The sequence below is a fragment of the Gorilla gorilla genome, chromosome 4 (genome assembly GCF_029281585.2).
Source record: "Gorilla gorilla gorilla isolate KB3781 chromosome 4, NHGRI_mGorGor1-v2.1_pri, whole genome shotgun sequence".
NCBI classification, from domain to species: Eukaryota; Metazoa; Chordata; class Mammalia; order Primates; family Hominidae; genus Gorilla; species Gorilla gorilla.
Genome location: NC_073228.2, coordinates 183,853,164 through 183,877,497, shown reverse-complemented (window position 1 = coordinate 183,877,497; position 24,334 = coordinate 183,853,164). Strand labels below are relative to the sequence as shown.

The following is a 24,334-nucleotide window of genomic DNA, read 5'->3' as shown; positions in this document are numbered from 1 at the left end:
GCTGCAGTTTGGACCCTCTCAGTACCTCTCTGAAGCAGAAGCCACAGTGCCCTAGTTCTCCAGGGTAGTGGTTTCCCTTGAAGGCCTGGGAGAAGATGATGAGACTCAAAAGTTTGTCAACCTCATGGCTGGAACCCAGCTACAGGAGGGGAAGGGTCAAGGAAGTAAAAGCACAGGGCAGGCAGCACCCCGGGAACAGCCCCACTCCCAGGTGGGTGCTCTGCACGGGCATCCTGACCAGCAGTACCCTTCTCCCTTGCAGGATTGAATAACTCAGTAAGAGTTAGGAAGGGGAGTTTGTCCAAGGCCAAGCAGGGAAGCCCAGTTAGACCCCAGATCTCTGGCTTCAGAGCCTGAGTGGACCCTGGGGGCAGCAAGAGTTTGCCAGAGGAGGGGCTTCCTGTGGGGAGGGGACCATTTCTGAGTGGGCCAGGAGGTTGGTGTGTGCTGATGAGGAGAGGAGCTGCTTTAACATGGGCCCTTGAGATTTCCATCTCTGGCAGCAAGAGCTGCCCGTCCCTGGGGAGAGAAAAGTACGAGGGGCAGAGTGGGAATCCCTTTAGTCACAGCAGGCCTGGTGCTGGGGAGGGGCCCAGCCACATTCATGCAACGGAGCCCGCGTACGTAGCCGCGTGCCACACACTTGACCTCTCCCCTCCTGCCAGGCCCAAAGCCCTGTACTGGCCCTGGCTGTGCCTCCCTTTCCTGCCAGCCAGGCTAGGCCCCAGAAGCAGCTCACCAAGACCAGACATGGCCCTGCCAGCACCTGCTTAGTGAGTCCTGACCCTTGAGCCTGGTATTCGAGGACACCTGGGGGTCTGCCTGCCTCCATTTCTGGCCTTCTCTCCCCAGCTCACAGCCTGGCCTTCAGCCGGACCACACAGCTGCAGGGCCTGGAGGAGCCACACCCCTCCCGGCTGCTGTGCCTAGTGTCCGCCATGCCAGCTAACCTTCCCTCCCGCTCCTCTGAGAACTGCCCAGACTCCACAGACCCATCCTTCCTCCTTACTCCTCTGGACATGACGTGTCTGCGCACGCTTTTACGTGGAAGCCCATGAGGCCAGGAGCTTCTGAGGGTGAGGGCAGGCTCTGCAGCCAGGCACCCAGGGTTAGGATTCTGGTTTGATCACTTCCCAGCTGTGTGACCTTGGGTAACTTATTTCACCTCTCTGTGCCTCAGCTTCATCTGGTAAAATGAAAATAATGGTACCTGTTTCCACTGTGTTCTGAGAATGAAATAAGATAATCCATGGAAAACTCTGAAAACAGAAACAGCATTTAATACTCTAATTAGCTATTATTTTTATTCCCAGCACCTAGCATAGAGATGGAATAGTTTCTTAGTATGAAATGAAGATTGAGTTACTTTTAACTAATATTTTTTAATGCACATATGTAAAAAAAGAAATGTTTTTTTTTGAGGTGTTCTCTTTCTGTTGCCCAGGCTGGAGTGCCGTGGTGCAATCACAGCTCACTGCAGCTCTCTGGCTAAAGCGATCCTCCCACCTCAGCCTCCTGACTAGCTGGGACTGCAGGCCCATGCAACCATGCCTCATTTTTTCTATTTTTTGTAGAGACAGCCATGTTGCCCAGACTGATCTCAAACTCCTGGGCTCAAGCGATTCCCCTGCCTCAGCCTCCCAGAGTGCTGGGATTATAGGACTGAGCCACTGTGCCCGGCCTATAAATATTTCTAATTAAAGTGCTGACACATCCACACAGGCAGCGAGGAGGAGATTTCTTCTGTTTTAGTTTTCTAGGAATGTTATGTGTAAAAGAAAATAATACAGTAGAGTTGCACCACATGTAAATTTGACTTCCAAATTCAACTGTGGGTTCCTGGCAAAGAAACCAAAAAAGAAATCTCTACCTACCAACTAGGCCTTGGCCTCTGTGCATCAGGGAAAGGAGGCTATAATAGAAATGCAAAGAAACATGAAAAAAAAAGTTTAAAGTAAATTATGGATGACTTAAGGGGCTTCCAGGAGTAATTCTGGGGGCCTTTTGTGACTCACTGCAAGCTGTGTGATTCTGGGTGGAATCGTTTTCCCGTGGGCGTCCTCCCCCAGGCCAATCGGGAGGATCTGTCCTGTGGCCTTGCTTCTTAGGTCAGGGTCTGCTTGAGGAGATTTGACAAAGCAAACAAATCAGTCCCAAGAAGAACAGCCGGGCTGTGACACAGCCTTGAGCGGGTGCCACGGGCTGGAGCAGGTGACAGGCCCGGCCTGGCCTGGAGGGAGGGTCAGAGCTGTCTCAGCTGGCAGAAGAGCCTGGTCAGGGAGGGAAGGAAGGTGGTCGGGGCAGGCGTGCCAGCAGAGACGTCTGGTTCACAGTCACACTGGACTCCCGAGCATAGCGCCGTAGTGCTCTTGTTCCTAAGAGCAAGAAACCTGGGTTGTGCCTTGTGAAGGAGATCCGTGCATGAGAGCAGCTTCGTTCAGGCGTGAGTGATAGTGCTGCTGGCCGTGAGCTCAATGCCAATCGATCAGGGATATGTATTAAATAAGGCATCTTTAAACAGAAACATGTAAAACAGTTATGTATCGGTCAGTCGACAAGAGTGTGATTAGAGGCTCCAGGAACCTAACCCTGTGTTCGCCCAGGGTACTGGTTCAGGATTCGCTAACTCAGTGTTCGCAGCCACCTTACGGAATCTGACCACCTGAATAACGAGAATCTGCCGTGTCTTGGCTGAGGCTGTCTTCATGCCTGGTGGGTGGGCCTCCTGTCCCACCCCCGGACAGCTGAGAACGATTCAGGGTGTCATTCACTCCTCATCCTTGTGTTCATTCAGCACGGGCAAAACCCCAGAAACAGGTGCTGGGGGTAGGGGAGCCAGGCCAGGCAGAGATCTCCCCTCATCCCTTTGCTCTTCCCCCGGGGCTTCTTCCCCCGGGGCTTCTTCCCCGATTCCTTAATGGGAGCAAACAATTCTTTCAGCCTTTGAAAGTGGCATTGTGCTGCCTTCTCTACGTTTTTGTTTTGTGTGTTGTTTTGTTTTTTGAGACGAGGTCTCACTTTGTCACTCAGGCTGCACTGCAGCCTCCGCCTCCCAGGCTCAAGCAATCCTCCCACCTCAGCATCCTGAGTGGCTGGGACCACAGGCACATGCCACCACGCCCAGCTAATTTTTTGTATTTTTGGTTTCGCCATGCTGCCCGGGCTGATCTCGAACTCCTGGGCTCAAACGACCCTCCTGCCTCAGCCTCCCAAAGTGCTGGGATTACAGGCATGAGACATGGCGCCCAGATTTTCTCTAAATTTTTTAAAATTTCCGTTGGGCCTATGGAGGACAGGGACCCCCTCCCTCCTAGGTGGGGCAGACACTAGGTAAGAAGGTGGCCAGGAGAAACTGAAGAGAAGGACAGTAGCTACTCGCCTGCCCAGCAGGAGCCTCGCTGGCCAGGGGCCTGGAGTCTTGTAGGAAGCTCCGGCTGCTTATCTGTGGATACCTAGATGCTCAGGAAAGAGCTGGACTCATTTATACAAAGTATGACTGTGTCTGATTAATCACCTACATAGCAAAAGCCACATTAAGTTCTTTCAACTTGAGGAAAAGTATAAGTTAGCAAGCTTGCAGGCGCACAGACTATTTCTAGGATACATAGGAGACTTAGTGACTCTCCCTGTTGGCTTCAGGGACAGGTGGAAACATTCTCTCCCACACGACTGTGATTCAGCCTGGACGTTTAATTTTTTGTTTTTTTACCAGGACCGTTTATTACTTTTGTTACGCACATCTCCATCAGCTTAAGAGGGAAAAGCAGCTTGAAGATTCTGGTCACTTAGATTTAGCAAATGAGGTCACCCACTTTCATCTCGCTTCTTTGAATGTGCGTTTAAGGCCTGGGGAATTCATGATTTTTCTTTTACTTCACCAAACCTCTTCTAGGTTCTTCCCGCAAAGAGATCACAAAACACTGGGAATGGCTGGAAAATAACTTGCTCCAGACACTGTCCATCTTCGACAGTGAGGAAGATATCACCACCTTCGTCAAGGGCAAGATACACGTAAGGTTTACTCGCCACTCCCTGTTCTCACCCTTCCCTGGCCAGCAGTGTTCTCGTGTATTATCCTATTTCATCTTCACGATGTAGGGTGCGTCCCCATTTTACAAAGGTGGAGACTGAAGTGTCAGCGCTCCTTCTCTTGGAGTTGAAAGGGGCAGAGGAACTCGTGACCCAGGAAAACCCCTTCTTACCCTGGCTGGGCACTGGAGGCTGCTGAAGCTTAGTGCGGGGCTTCCATTCCTACCCAAGTGCCTTGGAAGGCGTACGCAGATAGACGGTTCTGTTTGCCAGAAGAGATGCTGGAAACAATTGGATATTTTGAGTTGTTTTTTATTATAAAACTAACGTTATTTTAAAAGACACATGCCCTTTACCCAAAAATGCCATTCCTTGACGTTTACCCTACAGTGTATTCATATATGCAGAATATACAGTTTAAAGGGCCAGGTGTGGTGGCCCACACCTATAATCCCAGCACTTTGGGAGGCCGAGGTGGGTGGATCACCTGAGGTCAGGAGTTCAAGAGCAGCCTGGCCAACGTAGCAAAACCCCATCTCTACTAAAAATACAAAAATTAGCCAGGCATGGTGGCACGTGCCTGTAATCCCAGCTACTCAAGAGGCTGAGACAGGAGAATTGCTTGAACCCAGGAGGCCGAGGTTGCAGTGAGCTGAGATCGTGCCACTGCATGCCAGCCTGGGTGACAGAGTGAGACTCCATCTCAATTAAAAAAAAAAAGTCCAGGTGCAGTGGCCCAGGCCTGTAATCCCAGCACTTTGGGAGGCCAAGACAGGCAGATCACGAGGTTAGGAGATCGCGACCATCCTGGCTAACACAGTGAAACCCTGTCTCTACTAAAAATACAAAAAAAATTAGCCGGGCGTGGTGGTGGGCACCTGTAGTTCCAGCTAATCGGGAGGCTGAGGCAGGAGAATGGCGTAAACCCGGGAAGCAGAGCTTGCAGTGAACCAAGATCACGCCACTGCACTCCAGCCTGGGCGACAGAATGAGACTTCGTCTCAAAAAAAAAAAAAAAAAAAAGTAGAGATGGGGTTTTGCCATGTTGGCCAGGCTAGTCTCAAACTTCTGACCTTAAGTGATCCACCCACCTTGGCCTCCCAAAGTTCTGGGATTACAGGCATCAGCCACCGCACCTGGCCTGAATGTATATGTCTTTTTCTTTCTGTTAGGTTATTGCCTTAAGTTAGATTCATGGGAGGGCTCTTACCAGGTCAAAGTCGTGTGGTGCAAAGTTGCTTTGGGCAGGCCCTTGTGAATTCCTGATACCAGAACTTCCTAAGCCTGGACAGACATTACCAAGTTTCTCAGCTCTTCTCGGTGCACTTTGGGGTTCAAGGTGAGACCTGGTTACCTCTATCTCCAGGAAAACAGGTGGAGAGAGCAGAAGCAAGCCTTTACTCTGGTGAGCAATTGGGCAATGATAATAATAGTAGTTGTGACATTATTCACTGCCTCCTATATGCCAGGCCCAACAAACGCATCAGCAGAACAAACTAAATGACTCATAGGCCAAGGAAGAAATGGAAATTAGAAAATATTTAGAATTGAGGCCAGGTGTGGTGGCTCACACCTGTAATCCCAGCACTTTGGGAGGCCAAGACGGGTGGATCACTTGAGGTCAGGAGATCAAGGCCAGCCATCCTTTGCCAACATGGCAAAATCCTGTCTCTACTAAAAATATTTAAAAAGTAGCTGGGCGTGGTGGCATGGGCCTGTAGTCCCAGCTACTCGGAACGGAAGACTGAGGCAGGAGAATCACTTGGACTTAGGAGGCAGAGGTTGCAGTGAGCTGAGATCACACCACTGCACTCCAGCCTGGGCAACAGAGCGAGACTCCATCTCAAAAAAAAAAAAAAAAGAAAGAAAAGGAAATGATTGAAATACTACTGCATGTCAGGATGTGTGGGATGCAGTGAGAGCAATACACAGAAGGAAATTTAAAGCCTTCAGTCTTACAAAAGAAGGAAGGATGGGCCAGGCGCAGTGGCTTATGCCTGTAATCCCAGCACTTTTGGAGGCCGAGGCGGGCGGATCACGAGGTCAGGAGATTGAGACCATCCTGGCTAACACAGTGAAACCCCATCTCTACTAAAAATACAAAAAAATTAGCCGGGTGTGGTGGCGGGGGCCTGTAGTCCCAGCTACTTGGGAGGCTGAGGCAGGAGAATGGCATGAACCTGGGAGGCGGAGGTTGCAGTGAGCCGAGATCATGCCACTGCACTCCAGCCTGGGCAACAGAGTGAGACTCCATCTCAAAATACGCTGTGAGGAGCATCTTTAAAAAAGCAAAACTCTAAAGAGAGAGGATGACAAAACAGCCTTAAACCAGTACCTTTAAGAATTTAGACAAAATGGGGCTGGGCGTGGTGTCTCACACCCGTAATCCTAGCACTTTGGGAAGCTAAGGCAGGTGGATCACTTGAGGCCAGGAGTTTAAGACCAGCCTGGCCAACATGGCAAAACCTTGTCTCTACTAAAAATATAAAAAATTAGCTGGGCATGGTGTCGCGCACCTGTAATCCCACCTATTTGGGAGGCTGAGGCACAAGAATTGCTTGAACCCGGGAGGCAGAGGTTGCAGTGAGCCAAGATTGCGCCAGCCTGGGCAACAGAGTGAGACCCTGTCTAAAAAAAAAAAAAAAAAAAAAAAAAGAATTTAGACAAAATGGCACTTTATTAGAATAACATTTATTAATTTCCAGTTGCTTCTGCAATAAATTACCATCAACTTAGTGGCTTAAAAGAACACCAATTTGGCTAGGCGTGGTGGCTCACACCTGTAATCCCAGCACTTTGGAGAGAGATGTTTAGATCGCAGCTGCGGTAGCACTGGTGGAAGAGAAGAAAAACCCTTTTCCTTCTCCCCATTTAGGTTCTTGGCTGGGGCTCTGTTACAAAAGGCAGATTAACAAGACAAAAACAGAAGTTTACTAATGTGTATATCTCATATATTCATGGGAGAAACTTGGATAGGTGACTCAAAAGTTGGAATTGAGTTTACACAGCCTCTTAACACAGGGACAGGCCACTTAAAGAACAATAACAGGACAGACGAAAACAGCTTAGGCTTCCAAGGGCAGGAAACTGTGAGAAGATAAATACATGGGATGAAACTGATGGAGTAAGGTTTGTTTGCAGATGCGTGCGGTGTCATCTCTGGGCCGATAGGAATCTAGAATTGTCTCCAATAAAGGAGAACGTATATCCAGCTTTTAGGGAGAAAGGGGGAGGGAGGGCAGAAAGAGCTTTTCCTATGTTTGCTGCTACTTAATTGCCTTCAGCTCAAAATACTTCTTATGTCAAAAAGGCATATTTTGGGATGGCATATTCTAGTTTCCTTCCCTGGCTACTCAGAAATAGAAGAAATCAGAACAGATCCCACCTTTCAGTCCTCACCTAGGCTCATGGCTGTCCTCGCTGCCCATGGACAGAGGGATGGGGGTGGCCCAGCCACCAGCACTGACCTTGACTGACTTTAGTTTATCTTGTAATTGTCTTTCTAGAAAATCAACATGTACATTTTGAGCTGAGGGCACTGCTGAGGACCTGTTTTACCCCAGGAGGCTTGGGGCTGGCTCTGTGGCCCAGGGGGATGTCTCTGGGCACCCTGAGCCCTGCAACAATGCCAGCAGCATGAGGGAGTATGGACGGACCCTGAACCTGCGGGTCCTGCCGCTGGTTTGTGTGCAGGGCCAAGAGGCAGGAGGCCCCTGGCATACAGGGGGCCAAGTGCAGGACGTCCTCCAGGATGTGATAAGAGAAGCGCTTTACAGAACAGAGCTACAGGGTGATCCCATTTGGGCAAATAAAGGGGGAAAGAGGAAAACATAACATTTGCTTATGAATCCATCGGTGTTTGCATGTCTGGAAGGAACCAGGAAAGTCACTACAGAGAGTGAGAAAAGATTCCCTTTTCACTGAATGCACATTTCTACTATATGCATTTTTTACCATGTTTATGGATAATATATTTCAACAATTTTACATGAAAATAACTGAAATATTCATTTTAAAAGTGTCAGGCCAGACACAGTGGCTCACGCCTGTAATCCCAGCACTTTGGGAGGCTGAGGCGGGCGGATCACTTGAGCCCAGGAGTTTGAGACCAGCCTGGGCAACATGGCAAAACCCCATTTCTACAAAAAGTACAAAATTAGTACAAAAAGTACTAATTAGGTGTGGTGGAGTACACCTATAGTCCCAACTACTTGGGAGGCTGAGGCAGGAGGATGGCTTCAGCTGTTGGGTTGAGGCTACAGTGAGCCATGGTTGAGCCATGCACTCCAGCTTGGGTGACAGAGTGAGACCCTGTCTTAATTTTTTTAAAAAGTCTCTGCTCACAACTGGCGATGACAGTTGTTCGGGGAGTTGCAGGAACTTTGTCTAGAGAGTCACACAGGCAGCGTCTCTCATCCATGTGCCTTGACTGCAAGCCAGCGAGAGCCACTGACTGTTCCCACCTGTGCCTGTAGCCCTTAGACCAAGGTCCATGAGTCCTGTGTTCCTTGGGCCTTTCTGCTCCACCCTTTGACCTGTCCAGGACTGTGCAGGGCAAGCCCTTGTCCTCTTGCCTTCCTCCAGGGAATCATCGCAGAAGAGAACAAGAACCTGCAGCCCCAGGGAGACGAGGACCCCGGGAAGTTCAAGGAGGCTGAGCTGAAGATGCGGAAGCAGTTTGGGATGCCTGAGGGCGAGAAGCTGGTGAATTACTACTCCTGCAGCTACTGGAAGGGCCGCGTGCCCCGGCAGGGCTGGCTGTACCTGACGGTCAACCACCTGTGCTTCTACTCCTTCCTGCTGGGGAAGGAAGGTGAGCCCGCCCTTCAGTGTGCCCCCGCCCCCACACCCTCAGCCCCTCCCTGCCCTCGGCCCCCAGATACTCCATCCCCACATGGCCACCAGAGGGGTCTCCCTGAAACCCAAATGCCACCTTAGCGGCCCAGGATGGGACCGTCCGGCCTTGGCCAGGCGTGCACCTGCTCCCAGCCGACTTTTACCATGCCCACTTGCTGGTAGGGTTCTCTACATGGTGACTCCACGTGCCTGCCCTGCCCTCTTCTGCTGAACTGGCGTCTTCAGGCACACGTCTGCCCCGAATTCCTGGTGATTCCATGTCATGCAATGCCTTGGGTGCGTGCCACAGCCCTCATCTGCTGCAGGTTCCTCCCTACAGACATCCCGGCCGCAGGATGCGAGCCTGATTTCCCAGCAGCTCCAGAAAGAGCCCCAGGGTCTTAGCCATCCCCAAGCCCACCAAGCCCTCCTCCCTCCTCACCTCCCTCAGCCCACAGCCTCCCTGTGCCCCCTCCCGCCCTTGCCGCTTACCTGTCAACGACCAGGTGGCCAGTCACCTCCCGTCAGCAGGGGCTGTGTCCTGTTCTGTGTTGGCCGCGCTGTGCTGTGACTGTTCACACCTCTGTGCGCTCCCACTTAGGGGAGCTGCTGGGTGGGTCTCGGTGGTTCACCTCCGCACATTCGTTCCTTTCCCCTTCAGCCACTGGTGGGGCAGACCCTCACCGTGTGTGGTTGGTCTGGAAGGCAGTGGACACCTCAGTGGCCTGGTCCCTCCACATGGAGGGCGAAACACAGCCCAGACAGGCCTGGGCACACAGGAGGTGCTGCCCCCAGAGAGCAGTTCCCTGGGGTGGGTCTGGGGTACAGATGGGCATCAGGAGCCTCACCCTGCCGGGCCCTAACCTGCAGTGTGTCTATCTGTGTGGGCACAGTGAGCCTCGTGGTGCAGTGGGTGGACATAACGCGTCTGGAGAAGAACGCCACCCTGCTCTTCCCCGAGAGCATCCGGGTGGACACCCGCGACCAGGAGCTCTTCTTCTCCATGTTCCTCAACATCGGCGAGACCTTCAAGCTCATGGAGCAGTTGGCCAACCTGGCCATGCGGCAGCTGCTGGACAGCGAGGGCTTCCTGGAGGACAAGGCCCTGCCTAGGCCCATCCGGCCACACAGGAACATCTCAGCCCTGAAGCGGTGCGTTGCCCTCCAGGGCTGGGGTGGGCTCATGTGAGCCAGGTTCGCTGACCTTGGCTGGGACCTGCCTGGTCCAAGTGTGTAGACCTGGAGAAGGTGTCCACATTCACCCATCATGGGCTCCCCACTTGGGAAGGAAGCCAGGTAAACAGATCATTGCAGTCCCGTGTGGAGAGGCAGCAGGAGATAGCAGTGATGTCCTGAGGATACCACTAACGGGGAGGAAGCTCTTCACACTTTATTCCTCTTGGCTCTATGATGGGAAGGGGCTCTTACCATCCCTAGGTATCAGACAAGGAAGCTGAGGCACAGAGAGGTTAAGTAACTTGCCTGAAGTCCCTCGGTTAGTGAGCAGTGGAGCCAGGATGTAGCCACCTCAGCCAGGGTGCTCTGACGCCCCCAGAAAGGCTTTGGTAAATCTGGGCTCAAGTGCACGGCCTCCGTCCCACTGTGATTGACAGCTCTCCTGTATACCCCGAGACTCCTTGGCCAGAGGCCTCTCACAGCCATGGGACCCCCAGGGGTCCTGAGTTTGATGTGGAAGCAGACCTCTGGGTCTGAAGCCAGCCAAGGAGATGGGCCATGTGTGGGTCTGAGTTCCCTTCTGCCCTGTCCAGGGGACTGATAGGCAGGAACACATAGCCGGCCCTCCCGGGCTACTTAACGTTTGGGTTCCTAGGTTGTAGCTTATGGGAAACTCCAGAGGCTGGACAAGATCTCTGAGGTTCCCTGGGTCCCACAGCCAGCCTGAGCACAGCCAAATTCACACCCTCGTGTTCAGCGACCTCATTCCAACCAGGCCATTTCCTGCATTGCACCCACAGACTATGGTCCAGGCCCAAACTCTGGGGTCCACCTCCAGGACCAGAAAATTGTACAAGCATGTTGTCCTTGGGATGCGAGTGACAGGTTGGCTTGTTGGACCTTTTGGAAAGAACACGAGCAGAGATGGAACGTGACTGCTCCTGGCACTGCCGGTGAGAATGCAGTCAGGCCCTGGTCAGGCCACTGCGGCCCAGGGCAGGCAGGAGGCTCCCTTTGGGGCTGGGAGAGTTTATGTGGACAGAGCCACCAAAGGGGTGAGGGCCTGGGCCAGGCCACTGTCACAGCCATCAGATACACAGGTGTGCATTTCTGTTAGCAGCCGCATGCTTTAGTTTAAGCTCCACACCTCCCTGTGGGGAGCTCCTCACCTAGGTTTCAAGGTGAAACCTGAGGTTAGGCCTGCCCAGGGTGGAAGAGCTGCCCAGGGCCCTCCATCTGAGTGGGACCCAGGGCAGGCGCTCTGGGCTCTGCTTGCCCATCAGTACCGAGGGATGGGTTGCACATTGCCCAGGCCAGCATCTAGGTGTCCTTTTCAAAGCAGTCTCAGGACACATTGCTTGCTGGCCACTTCTCCGCTGGTTATGTGACTGTTTCACCTTCTGCCTGGTCACTCAGCATGCATCTTTTATTGAACTCTGAGGTCCCTGAGCATGACTTGCTCAAGGGACCACCCCAGGGATGCTGAATCTGATGTGGAAACAGGCCTGGGGGTGGCCCAAGGCTTCCTTGAGAGTGTGCTGGTCCTGACCTTGTCCCCTTTCCTCCTGTCCTCCTACCTTGTTTCCCCAGAGACCTGGACGCCCGAGCCAAGAATGAGTGCTACCGAGCCACGTTCCGGCTGCCCAGGGATGAGCGGCTAGACGGCCACACAAGCTGCACCCTGTGGACGCCGTTCAACAAGCTGCACATCGCTGGCCAGATGTTCATCTCCAACAACTACATCTGCTTCGCCAGCAAGGAGGAGGACGCTTGCCACCTCATCATACCCCTGAGGGAGGTCAGCATCCCCTAGTTGAGAGGCCAAGGCCTTTCCAGCCCCGAGGTGTCAGTGGGCTCGGGGACCAACCTGTCCTGCTCTGCCCTGTCTCACTGGGGGGTACCTGGGAGGATGCCGTAGCCCAGGCAGTCACATGTCACTCAGTGATGGAACAGGTGGAGGGTGTAGGACAAGTGAGCCCCTCCACAGGCACCTGCCCTGTGGGGGAGGCAGGTAACATGGTGGGGGCACACTGCTTGCCCTCTCAGGTCACTTGCCTAGTGGAGACAGGGTCTCCCATGCGTGAGTTTCCATCAGGCCTGCCTTCCGGGCCCTGCAGGGCAAAGCACTGCTCCGTGGCTGCGCTTAGAGGACCGTGTTCCTGCACCGGTCCCATATGTCACTCTCAGAGGCCACCTCACCAGTCCTCTCTGGACATACCACCTTGGCGTTGCTTGGCTCCAGCAGGCCATCAGAGGTCGGCTCTCCCCTGTGAGGCTGCATTGGCTCTCACTTGCTCCTTGGGTTTCTTGGACTTCCACAATGACCCTGGTGGGAACAAGGCCATCTGTCCTGCACTGCACTGAAGGGGTGTGGATAGCAAGGACAAGGGTCCTTGCCCAAATAGAAGGCATGAGACTGAGTCAGGACAGGTCCCAAGGTCTCCTTTTCCTTGTGGCCAAGCAGGGCTCTGACTATTTAATTATAAGAAGAATCAAGTGAGATTCTTAACTTAAAGACCTCCCTGCCATTTGCACAAATCCCTCAAGTTGCAGATGTAGCTGAGAATAGGTGTGGGAGAGTTGCTGCCTCAGTTTCCCCAAGGGAAGTCAGAGGGAAGGAACTCAGAAGAGCCACAGCTCCAAAAGCTCCAGGTTGAGAGGCTCAGGTGTGGCCCGGACCCCACATTCTGTTAGCACCAGGGCCCTGTGGATCTGTCCGGGGCACTGTACTGACCTGTCCCCCAGGCCTAGGGGTCTTCCTGACACCTGAGGCTCTGTTTGGATTTCTCCTGCCAGGCGGGCCCTTGACATCTCAGATGGTAGAGAGCCCTGGCGGAGCTCGGGGAGCAGGAGTAGCTCACACTGGAGGACTGAGTGTGCTCTGGTGATGGAGCTCTGCAGCTGGTCAGGGTGGAGGCCGCCTGCCCAGCCAGCGCCGACCCCTCAACACACCTGCTCCTCCACGCTCCAGCCTGCAGGCTTCTGCGCACGCAGCTCACTCTGCTGTGGGTGTAGTGGACTCTTGAATTTCACTCCCAACCACCCGCTTCCATGCTTCCCTTGGGAAGTGACCCCTCTTCCACCCTTTGCCCAGGTAAAAACCACGTATCAGCCTAGATTCCGACCTCTCCCTCCTCCCTGTGTCCTACCTACAGCATGTCTTGCCAGCTCACCCTGCAGAGCTTAGCCCTTCCTCTCCATGGACACCACCTAAGACACCGTCATTTGCTTTAGCCACTCCCTAACCACACTGAACCCCCACCCCGCTTTTTTTTTTTTTTTTTTTTTTTTGAGACAGGGTCTCACTCTGGCCTGGGCAGGAGTGCAGTGGTGTGATCATGGCTCACTGCAGCCTCCATCTCCCGGGCTTAAGTGATTCTCCCACCTCAACCTCCCGAGTAGCTGGGACAACAGATGCGTGCCACCACACCTAGCTGTTTTTTTTTAATTTTTAACAGAGACAGGGATTCGTCATGTTGCCCAGGCTGGTCTCAAACTTCTGGATTCAAGTGATCCTCCCTCAGCCTTCCAAAGTGTTGGGATTACAGGCCTGAGCCGCCACACCCGGCCTAACACACTTAGCCCCTTTATGACGTATCCTCCCACAGCAACCAGCAAAATTTGAAATGTCAGTGGGAGCATGTTGGCACCCTGCTTAGAGTCCTCTAGAGTCTTCTCCCACCTGCCTCCTGTGACCTGTGAGGCCTTCTGTGCGCCTCTCCCCCTCTCAGACCTGCGCCCAGGCATACCCCATGGATATGTTCACACACAGACATAAAAAGTGCACACTCAGGCTGGGCGCGGTGGCTCACGCCTGTAATCCCAGCACTTTGGGAGGCTGAGGGGGCGGATCACAAGATCAGGAGATCGAGACCATCCTGGCTAACACGGTGAAACCCCGTCTCTACTAAAAATACAAAAAATTAGCCGGGCGTGGTGGCGAGCGCCTGTAGTCCCAGCTACTCGGGAGGCTGAGGCAGGAGAATGGCGTGAACCCGGGAGGTGGAGCTTGCAGTGAGCTGAGATCGCGCCACTGCACTCCAGCCTGGGGAAAAGAGCGAAACTCCGTCTCAAAAAAAAAAAGTGCACACTCACCTCCACTACTGCCCAGCTCACACTGTCCTGGCTTCTCTGGCCTTCTCTTCCTCCCTCAGGCAGTCCTACTCCCCTCTGCAGGGTGACTGCTGTGCCCCCACCCATCTCTTCCCCAGCACTCACCTGGCTGGACCAGGTCTCAGCTCAGTGGCCGCCTCCCCTGGGACCACCCAGCCTTCCCTGTTCCCAGCACTCACCCCTGCTGACTGTGCTCAGCTGGTGCATCCCTCGTCCGTCTCCCTGCCAGGCCTTGGGCTCTGCAGAGGTGCCCACTGAAAGCTTGTCCTGTGCCCTCCACACCTCAGAGGGGTTCAGAGCCAAGCTCCAGGACCCCTGCTGTCAAAAAGTGTTCCCTGGGAACAAGTGCAGGGGACAGTCCTGCAAGCAAGGGACTGCTTGCCCTGCTTTCGGACAGCCTTCTGAGAGCCGGTGAAGGCCAGCAGCTGGGCTGAACACTGCATCATCCTCAGAACCACCCTGCACGGCCGGTGTGCTCCCCGCCATCGACAGAAAAACGGGACCTTAGAGGCACAGGCAGCTTGCTCGGGGTTAGGTGCAGCGGGTGGCAGAGTCAGAATGTGAGGACAGTTGGGTCACTTGCTGCATTGTGCCCAGGAGAGGACAGCTGCATGACAGTCTGCCATTCACAAAGCATGCCCAGCTGCAGGGCCTGAGATGCAGACACCCAAAAGAGTTCTTTCACCTTCTCAGGTGACCATTGTCGAAAAAGCTGACAGCTCCAGCGTGCTGCCCAGCCCCCTGTCCATCAGCACCAAAAGCAAAATGACATTCCTGTTTGCCAACCTGAAAGACCGTGATTTCTTGGTGCAGAGGATCTCTGACTTCCTCCAGAAAACACCATCCAAGCAGCCAGGCAGTATCGGGAGCAGGAAAGCCAGTGCTGTGGACCCTAGCACAGAGGTGAGAAGCCCCTTGGGAGCAGCAGGGTCGAGTCGGGCCCAGGAAGAGCCAGGGCATCCATCAGCCTCCCCGCTGGAACCTGACCCCATGGTTCCTGCTGTGGGCCTCCGCCTAGGGGCGGATGTGTCAGAGCTGGCAAGAGACCCCTAGCCCAGACCCACACTGCCCAGCAACATCACAGCCTCTCTGCACCCCCAGCCACACACCGGTACTCCTCACTCCTGCTGGGCCCATTGCCCATGAGGAACCTTCTCTGGCCGTCCTTTCTGCATTGCTGCTGCACTCAGAGCAAAGCCACCCTGTGGAGGCCTGTACACTTCGGCTTTGTTCCCATGACCTTCCCTGCCAGGCGTTCAGGCTGAAGTTCTTGACGGTAGAACTGCAGTATCACTATTGTACCAGCAAACTTAACAAGAATTCCTTAATGTCATCAAGTATTGTATTCACACTTCCCCGTGTGCAAGTGTACTTTTCACGGTTTGATTATTTGAACTGAGGCAGGTGAAAGTCACACTTGTCGCTCTTGGTTGATAGGTCTCTTAAATCCCTTTAATCTACGGGCTTCTGCTCCACCTAGCTCTTGTTTATTCTTCCACGATATTTTTTGGAAGGAATCGGTCACTCGTGCCGTAGAGTCGCTCATCGTCGGGTTTTGCTGATTGCATCCGCTGCGGGCGTTTAGCAAGCTCCTGTGTCTCTTGTTTCCTTTAAGTTGGTTGAGCGGTGAGACCGAGAGCCGTTGATCACATTCAGGCTCAGCTGATTTTGGTTCTGGCAAGTCTGCCTGTGGGCAGGCTCGAGGTGCTGTTTACTCCCAACAAGAGACGTCTGGCAAGCAGCCACCTCTCTATGCTACTGTCAGTCATTGAGAATATGCCTGAATCCAGCGGCCAGTGGCCAGCGGCATGCTCATTCCATTCCTCCTTTCGTCTGGGAGCTGAAATTCTCCCAAAGAGGGAAGCTGACCCCAGGCACGGTTCATAGAGGAAAGGCGGAATACATGTTTTACTCTTTCCTCTTACTCACCAGTTGTCAAAATAATGATGAGTTGGTTTTCTAGTGTCTTCCACATGTGACCAGTGAGTTTTTTGGTTTACTTTTTATTGTAATTATGAACGTATGGATTTAAGCAACTTGATGTGTGTCTTTCCACTGGAATCACTATGTTTATTCTATCTGTGGCCAGAGGGGCTCATCTGGTCTAGCCCTGAGAGTCCCTGGGCATGACACTGGTCGTCTTTGATTCCTTGCTTTCTGGTGTGACAAGATGGATGTGCTGCTGCTGTCGTTGAGTCTGAATTTGCAAAAACATTTGGCCATTAGAAGAGTCCATATGCAAATTCACAGATCCAGCTTCTCTGGAAAAGTCAGTGCCCAGCCCTACAGGCCCCATCCCATTGGGCAGCGGGCGTGGGAGCTGGGGCTGTGTGTGTTCTCAGTGCTCTAGAGCCGTGTGTGGTCTGGCCCAGGCAGGCCTTTACATTGTCCGCCCCAATAATAGATGCTAAATAAATTACTACGTCAGGGAGTGTGTGGGAAGGGGTGGGCGGAATCAGTGTGGATTGGAGACATGAAGAAAGGTGTGGAGAAGGTTGAGCTTCATCTGGGATTTCAAGAAAGAGTGAAGTTGGATTGAGTGGCAGGGGCAGTGAACAGGGTGGTCGAGCCTCCTCTGCCTCTATGAGGCCCCACACTTCCTGAAAGCTGAGTAAGCACCACTCACGGCCCCTCCCAGGCACTCGGCTTCATGCATCCCAACACATTTTATTGCATTCCTGTTAGGTGCCAGCTGCTATTCTAGGCCCCAGGAGTAGAACAGTGAACGCATCGGACAGAGTGCCTGTTCACTTAGAGCTGATGTTCCAGTGAGGGAGGCAGTAAGCAAATAAACATACAATATGTCAGGCAGTGATAGGGGCTGTGGGTAGAAATAAAGCAGGATGAGGGGATCAGGAGTGCCAGGGGAAAGAAGGGGGCTCCATTTTCTCTCTGTTGCTCATGGGCAACCTCTCTGATCAGGCAGCACTGGAGGAGAAACTCGAAAGAAGCAGGCGAACCAGCCATAGCCTGTCTGGGGCAGGGTGTTGGAGGCAGAGAGCACAGCAAGCTGGGAGACAGGATTGGACGTGGCACGGGCTTCTGGGACCAGGGCTTAGGAGACTGACCAGGTGTAGGAGGTGAGACCAGAGAGGTGGCAGAAGGCCAAGTCACCGAAAGCCTGTAGGCCCTGTGAGTGCTGCAGCTTTGACTTTAGGTGAGAAAGGAAGCCGGTGAAGAGTCATGACCAGAGGAGGGCACGACCTGTTTATGTGTTAATGGGGTTACGTGGCCGTCCATGTTGACAGTGGATTAGAGGTGCCCCGTCTAGTACAGCAGCCGCGTGTGGCCATGGAGTGCTGGAAATCCGGCAGGTCCTAGTGGAAATGTGCTGTGAGTGTTCAGATCACTGTACACGGGTTTTGGAGACTTCGTATGAAAAGAAAAACGTAAAATACCTCCATCTTTTTTTTTTTTTGGGGGGGGGACAGAGTCTTGCTCTGTCACCCAGGCTGGAGTGCAGTGGGGCAGTCTTGGCTCACTGCATCCTCTGCCTCCCAGGTTCAAGTGATTCTCCTGCCTCAGCCTCCCGAGTAGCTGGGATTACAGGCATCCACCACCACGCCCAGCTTATTTTGTATTTTTAGTAGAGATGGGATTTTTGCCATGTTGGCCAGGCTGGTCTTGAACTCCTGACCTCAGGCGATCCACCTGCCTCAGCCTCCCAAAGTGCTGGGATTACAGGGGTGAGCCACCGTGCCTGGCCACTCCATCATTTTTTAATTGATTCCTGTTGAAATGCGAGTATTTTGGATATATTGGATTAAGTCAAATATATTGTTAAAATTAATCTCAATAATTTACTGTAGGACTTTTCAATGTGGCTACTAGAAAATTTACAATTACATTTGTGGCTCTCATCATCTCTCTTGGGCAGTGCTGGACTAGAGAGTGGCAAGAATAGAAGCAAGGAGGCCGGCTGGAGCCCATCACAGAAGCAGGGGCACAAGATGATGGAGTCGAGCATCAAGGGTAGGAACAGTGTAGGTGTAAGAAGGGGTCAGATTCAGGAGACACTATTGTGATAAAACACACATAACAACATTTACCATTAAGTACATTGACATTGCTATGCCATCACCACCATCCATCCACAGAACTTTTTCAGTTTTGCAAAACTGAAACTCTGAACCCATTAAACAGTAACTCCTCGGCCCCCACTCCCCCAGCCCCTGGCAAGCACCATTCTACCTTTTTGACTTGAATTGAACTATTCTAGGTAATGCACATAAGTGGAAGGAAGCATATAGTATTTTCCCTTTTGTGCCTGGCTTATTTCATTCAGCGTGATGTCCTCCAGGTTTATCCCTGTTGTAGCGTGCTCAAGATTTCTTTTTTAAGGCTGAATCATATGCCACTGTATGGATAAGCCACATTTTGTTCACCGTTGAAACTTGGACTGCTTCCACCTCATGGCTATTATGAGTAACACTGCTGTGAACATGGGTGTACAGATGTCTGTTTGAATCTTTGCTTTCAGTTCTTTTGGGGACATACCTTGGAGTGGAATTGCTGGATTGTATAGCAATTCTATTTTTAATATTTCGAGGAACCTCCGTGCTATGCTCTATGCACCAACTGTGCACCACAGTTGGAGGCCAGACCACCAACTGTGGCATGACTCTGTGCAGACACAGAGCCAGTAGCTGTGCTGAGGCAATGGTGGGAAGGAAGAGGGGCTCTGATAGTCCTAAGAGCCAAGGAATCCAGAAGTCACCAGAATACCCCTCACAAGAGACCACTCAGCAAATGGAAGCCTCAACAAGTGAATCTGAGAGACAGCCAGTGAAATTGGGAGCCGATTTCTCAGGCTCCAGTTTATAGAGGAGGCTTTTTTTTATTAATGGAAGCACAAAATCCTGCTTTATTTCTACCCATAGCCTTATCGCTGCCTGACATATTATACGGCTGAGGAAAGATCAAGAATGTGAGGGAAACCCATGCCCTTGACAAAAACTTCTCTTCCGAAAGAAAAGAGCTCACCCCAAGAAAAAAAGTACTGGGATTGAACAGAGCAGGAACACTTGGGTTAAAGGAGAAAAGCTTTAGATACAAGAAAGAGGTGGCCAGTCCCAGAAAGTACAGGAGCAAGGGCTACACAGACCGACCACAGCAGGGGAAAGGCCTCTCCAGCTGTGGAGTTCAGAAAGCTACTCTGACCCACAACTGCCCGTACATAGAACATCCTGCTGAAAGAACAGGAAAAGATGCTGATCACACCCTGTACAAAGATATTGCGGGGAGAAAGTGAACCAGATAACCTCCCATAGATAATGAAAGCACACCAGAAAAACATTCCTCCAGGCAGATGAAAACTGTGTCCTGATGTTTCCAAGTGATCTCAAAGGAATTAGAAAAACGACAGAAACTACTAAAGAATGGTATAAATTAAAAATGTTTAAAAAGCTCAGGTTAAAAGTGACTAGTCAACAGAAAAATATGAAGAGAGTTGACAGGACTCAGGAGGAAATAAGAAAAAAAAACATATTTCTGAAATGAAAATCAGGAACACAAGAATGAAAATACATTAAGGTAAATAAGGAAGAGATAGTAGAAAAATGGAGTCAGAGGAGACTCAAACAAATAGAGAAGAAGTTGTCCAGAGAAGGGATAAAGAAGTTAGGCAAAGAAGATAAAACTTATGTATAATCGTAGTGCCATCCCACACCCTTCCCAGAAAAAAGCAGTGGAATAACAGATAATAGAAACTGTGATTCAGGAAAACTGATAAAATAAGCTTGAACTTGTATAGTGGAAGGACACATTGAATGTCTAGAAAAATCAACACAAAATAGTCGATATTGACATATAATCTCATAAAACTGTTCAATTTTAAAGATTAAAAAATTATTCCAGGCTGGGCACAGTGGCTCACACCTGTGATCCCAGCACTTTGGGAGGCTGAAGCAGGCAGATCACTTGAAGCCAGAAGTTCAAAACCGGCCTGGCCAACATGGTGAAACTCTGTCTCTACTAAAAATACAAAACTAAGCTAGATATAGTGGCACATGCCTGGAATCACAGCTACTTGGGAGGCTGAGGCACAAGAATCACTTGAACCCAGGAGGTGGGAGAGGGAGGTTGCAATGGGCCACGATCCTGAGAGATTCCTCCTCAAGAGAGGTATCAGACTTTGTGATACAGTAACAACATTTTCGAGTAACTTTTTGGTGGGGGTTGGGGAGGGTGTCTCCTGGAGTGCAGTGGCACAATCTCGGCTCACTGCAACCTCTGCCTCCCAGGTCCAAGCAGTCTTGTGCCTCAGGCTCGTGAGTAGCTGGGACTACGTGTATGTGCCCCCATGCCTGGCTAATTTTTGTATTTTTTGTAGAGATGGGGTTGAGATTTCACCATGTTGGCCAGACTGGTCTCGAACTCCTGACCTAGGGTGATCCATCTGCCTCAGCCTCCCAAAGTGCTGAGATTATACAGAGTAACATTTTTAAGATATACAATAAAAGAAGCTGTGACCCAGGGATTTTATACCCAGCCAAACTGACCTTCAGGTATAAAGACCACAGGGTGTAAAGAACATGCAGAGGAGTTCAGGGGCTCTCTCAGCTTCTGTGGAGTCTGCTGGAGAACAGACTCCGGATAACCAAGGAGTGATGGAAGCAGCTTGGGCCTAAGGACTGGTGGTAGCATTGATTATATTTAGCTGTGGAATTAAGGTTAGATAGTAGGAATAGAGGTGACAGTATATAAATGTTATAGTCTCTGATGATGGAGACATAGTACAATCAAAACCTGAGATTAGGGAGGTATATGAGGCTGGGCTTGATGGCTCATGCCTGTAATCCCAACACTTTGGGAGGCCGAGGCAGGCGGGTCACCTGAAGTTGGGAGTTTGAGACCAGCCTGGCCAACATGGTGAAACCTCGTCTCTATTAAAAATACAAAAATTAGCCAGGCATGGTGGCACACACCTGTAATCCCAGCTACTTGGGAGCCTGAGGCAGGAGAATTGCCTGAGCCCAGGAGGCAGAGGTTGCAGTGAGCTGAGATCACACCTCTGTACTCCTGCCTGGGTGACAGAGCAAGACTCCATCTCAAAAAAAAAAAAAAAGGGAAGGTATATGGAAAGATATGGAAAGTAGAATAAGCTCACTGATTGCCTTATTAATTAAAAATATATCCTTTTGATCAGATGTTGGCAGAGAGGGAGGAAAGTGGGAAGAAAAGGCCTACTAGCTAATTTCAATATTGCTTGTAGTAGGGAATTGACATCTTAAAAAGAGAGGACTAAGGGAACTATATAATGATATTAGCATAAAATGTTACAGTATAAATAGACACTTTCTAACACAGGGAAAAAAACTTGAAAGGGGGAAAGGAGACAGTGAGATTAAGCATCTCTTTCAAGAAATTTTCTATAAAGGTCAACAGAGAATAACGGAGGTAACTTCTGGGAGGGCTAGAATTTTAATTGAAGTTTAACATATATATCCAAAAGTAAACATACGGTGTACAACTGGATGAATCTTAGCAAAGTGAGCATAATAGGTGAACAGCACCCAGCCAAAGTGAGGGTGGGCTTTAGAGGAGTAACAGTGCAATTCTGTGCTGGAGAGCGATCCTGCAGAGAAGGCAGGGGATGGGGTCCAGGTACAGCAGGTGGGCGGGCAGGAGGACACCCGTGGAGGGCTCAGATTGTTCCCTGTTCTCAGTTAAACAGGAAGAAGTGTGGTTCAGTGGGATGCAAGGATGGCAAGTGGTTTTGGAGGTTTATGTGAGGTGGTTACCTCGGGGAAGAGGGGAGGACTGGACTAGGAATACATAAGATCCCAGGCAGCTCTGAGCGCCCACCTGAGGCCAGTAAGCCCGAATGTAAGGTGGGACTTGAGCCAAGCTTCTGCCGAAAGCTGCCTGGTCCCTGAGCTCGGTGCCGCGCTTGCCGCCTCGCCAGGAGCACACGTCTGCTGCACACCACACACCCGGCGGTCTTGCTCCTTCCCTGGCACTGAGATGTGTGATCCTCCAAGGCACCTCACAGCCCGAGCCCGTGTGTGTCCTAGTCGGTCCCTCTGGGGGAGCTCAGGTGGGAAGCAGGATCTCCAGGCAGGCAGTCGGTCTGCACTGGGGCCGTGCCCACTGGATTCAGGCAGCTTGTCGTCAACATTTGTTTAAGTGGACCCAAAATTCATTTCTAACATCACAGGGGGCAGAGGGGTAGACTGTGGGTGTGAACCTAGCAGAGTTCTCTCTTTTTTTTTTCCTTTTTCCTTTTATATTAATAACAACTTTATTGAGGTAAAATTGATATGCAATACACTGTACATATTTAAGGAATACAATTTGGTACGTTTTAACATGTATATACCCATGAAGCCATCACCAGTCAAGATCAGGGTTCTGTCAAAAAAACACAGAATGTGAAGTGTTTTAGGAGGGCGCCCAGCACCCTGGCAGCTGCCCCAGCCCTGGGTGGAGTGGGACCATGGCCACGGGACCAGAGCCAGTGGGAGGGTGTGAGGGGTAGAGAGCCCAGCCCAGGCCAGAGCCCACCATGGGGAATCGACCACCTGCCCAGCCAAGAAGTTCAGGCAGTCAGCTGGCCCTGGTCGAGCTGGGCTCTCCCCCACTGGACTTTGCTTTCTGCTAAGACAGCATCACTCTCAGGCCCGTGTGGCACCATGATGGCAGCAGCAGGCCTTGCATGCTCCCTGGGTTATCCCAACACTCCTGCAGAAGGGCCACTCATTTCCTTGGTAGCAACCGGGTGACGCAGTCGCCCCAAACCCACCCTGAGCCCAGCCCAACATCACAGGCCATCACCCAGCCCTCTGTGCAGCCCAGGAAGCGTGGGCCCGAGGGTGGGCAGGGATGTGCCTCCACGTTAGGATAGGGCCTCTCCTGTCCTTTGCACTGACCTCACCCCAGAAAAGGGTGAGCCCAGAACCCGCTCCCTGAGACTGACTCGCTGGTGAGAGTGGGTTTAATTAGTGAGGACTCGGTGTCCAGCAGCCAGAGAGGAGCTGAGGGCTGAGCTGCAGCCACAGCCTCCTGCCCAGCCAGACAGGCTCTTCTCCATGCACCGTTTGCCCCCGTGGCCCTTCTTGCACCGAGCCCTGATCCAGCTCCGGTTGGGCGGGCGCATCAGAGGCCACCTGGCAGCACGGTTGTTAGGGCGTCCCCTTCCCTGTTTTATTTTCTAGTCTTCCCCAGCTCCTCAGGAGGTGTCGGAGCAGCCCGCCAGCCCAGCTTCTCCCCTCAGCAGCCGCCAGAGCTTCTGTGTGCAGGAGGTGCCAACCGCATCCCAGGGCCTGCTCAAGCTCTTCCAGAAAAACTCGCCCATGGAGGACCTTGGAGCCAAGGGGGTGAGCCCTGAGCGCCGGCACTCCAGCCTCCGTCAAGAGCGGAGCCCTCAGGAGGAAAGCTGGAGCCAGTCCTGGGCCTGGGCCTTCCCTCAGGGCCCTGGGCTGACCACTGGGCAGTGCCCACCCAGGCTGCACCCCGGCAGCGTGAGACGGAGCAGGCACTCTCTGGGGGGCTCCACTGACCTGCTCAGTGTGCTGTTTGCCACAGACTCCAGGCCTCTGAAGGGAAGGGCCCTCCCGCTGAGGAGCTGGTCTCCTGAGCCTTGGGAGGTGTGGCTCAGCGCGGCCTGGTCTTTCCCGGGAATTGTGAGGAAGGCCACACTTGCTGGCCAGCACTGTCTGGAGTGTTCACGAGGCTTTCACGGTGGCCTAGGCCTCGGCACTCAGATGCGCTTTGGCCCCCAGGCTCCCTGATGCGCTTTTCCCTCAGGCCAAGGAGAAGATGAAAGAGGAGTCATGGCACATCCACTTCTTCGAGTATGGGCGTGGCGTGTGCATGTACCGCACAGCCAAGACGCGGGCACTGGTCCTGAAGGGCATCCCTGAGAGCCTCCGGGGAGAGCTGTGGCTCCTCTTCTCCGGTGAGTGGGGTGCAGCCACCCCCAGCCTCAGCTCAGCCAGTCAGTCCCCAAGCTCTCCCCGTGTGAGCTCGTCTGTCCTGAGCCGGCCTGGAGTTGGCCAGGCAGGAGCTCCCAGCTCTTTCACACAGCCAGGAGCCGGGCTCTGGGCTCTGGCCCGGGACCCAACCAGAAGGAGCATCTTGAGGGACAGAGGCTGGGGAATGGGCACTCTGCTGGCCGGGTGGTGCCCTCCCACCCACCACGGGAGGGAAACAGGTCCCCTAGAGGCCTCCTTTCCTTGGG

The 24,334-nt window shown here is 52.3% G+C and overlaps 1 protein-coding gene across 2 annotated transcripts in view; it reads left to right on the top strand.

Moving 5' to 3' along the window:
- Positions 1–24,334, top strand: part of TBC1D9B (TBC1 domain family member 9B) — a 45,564-nt gene that overhangs the window by 4,788 nt on the left and 16,442 nt on the right. For both annotated transcript variants that reach the window (XM_004043140.5, XM_004043141.5), the window contains exons 3-9: positions 3,893–4,011; positions 8,614–8,842; positions 9,759–10,017; positions 11,632–11,839; positions 14,848–15,057; positions 23,310–23,471; positions 23,902–24,052. In XM_004043140.5, the coding sequence (XP_004043188.1) occupies positions 3,893–4,011; positions 8,614–8,842; positions 9,759–10,017; positions 11,632–11,839; positions 14,848–15,057; positions 23,310–23,471; positions 23,902–24,052 (1,338 nt within the window). The remainder of the gene's footprint in view (positions 1–3,892; positions 4,012–8,613; positions 8,843–9,758; positions 10,018–11,631; positions 11,840–14,847; positions 15,058–23,309; positions 23,472–23,901; positions 24,053–24,334) is intronic.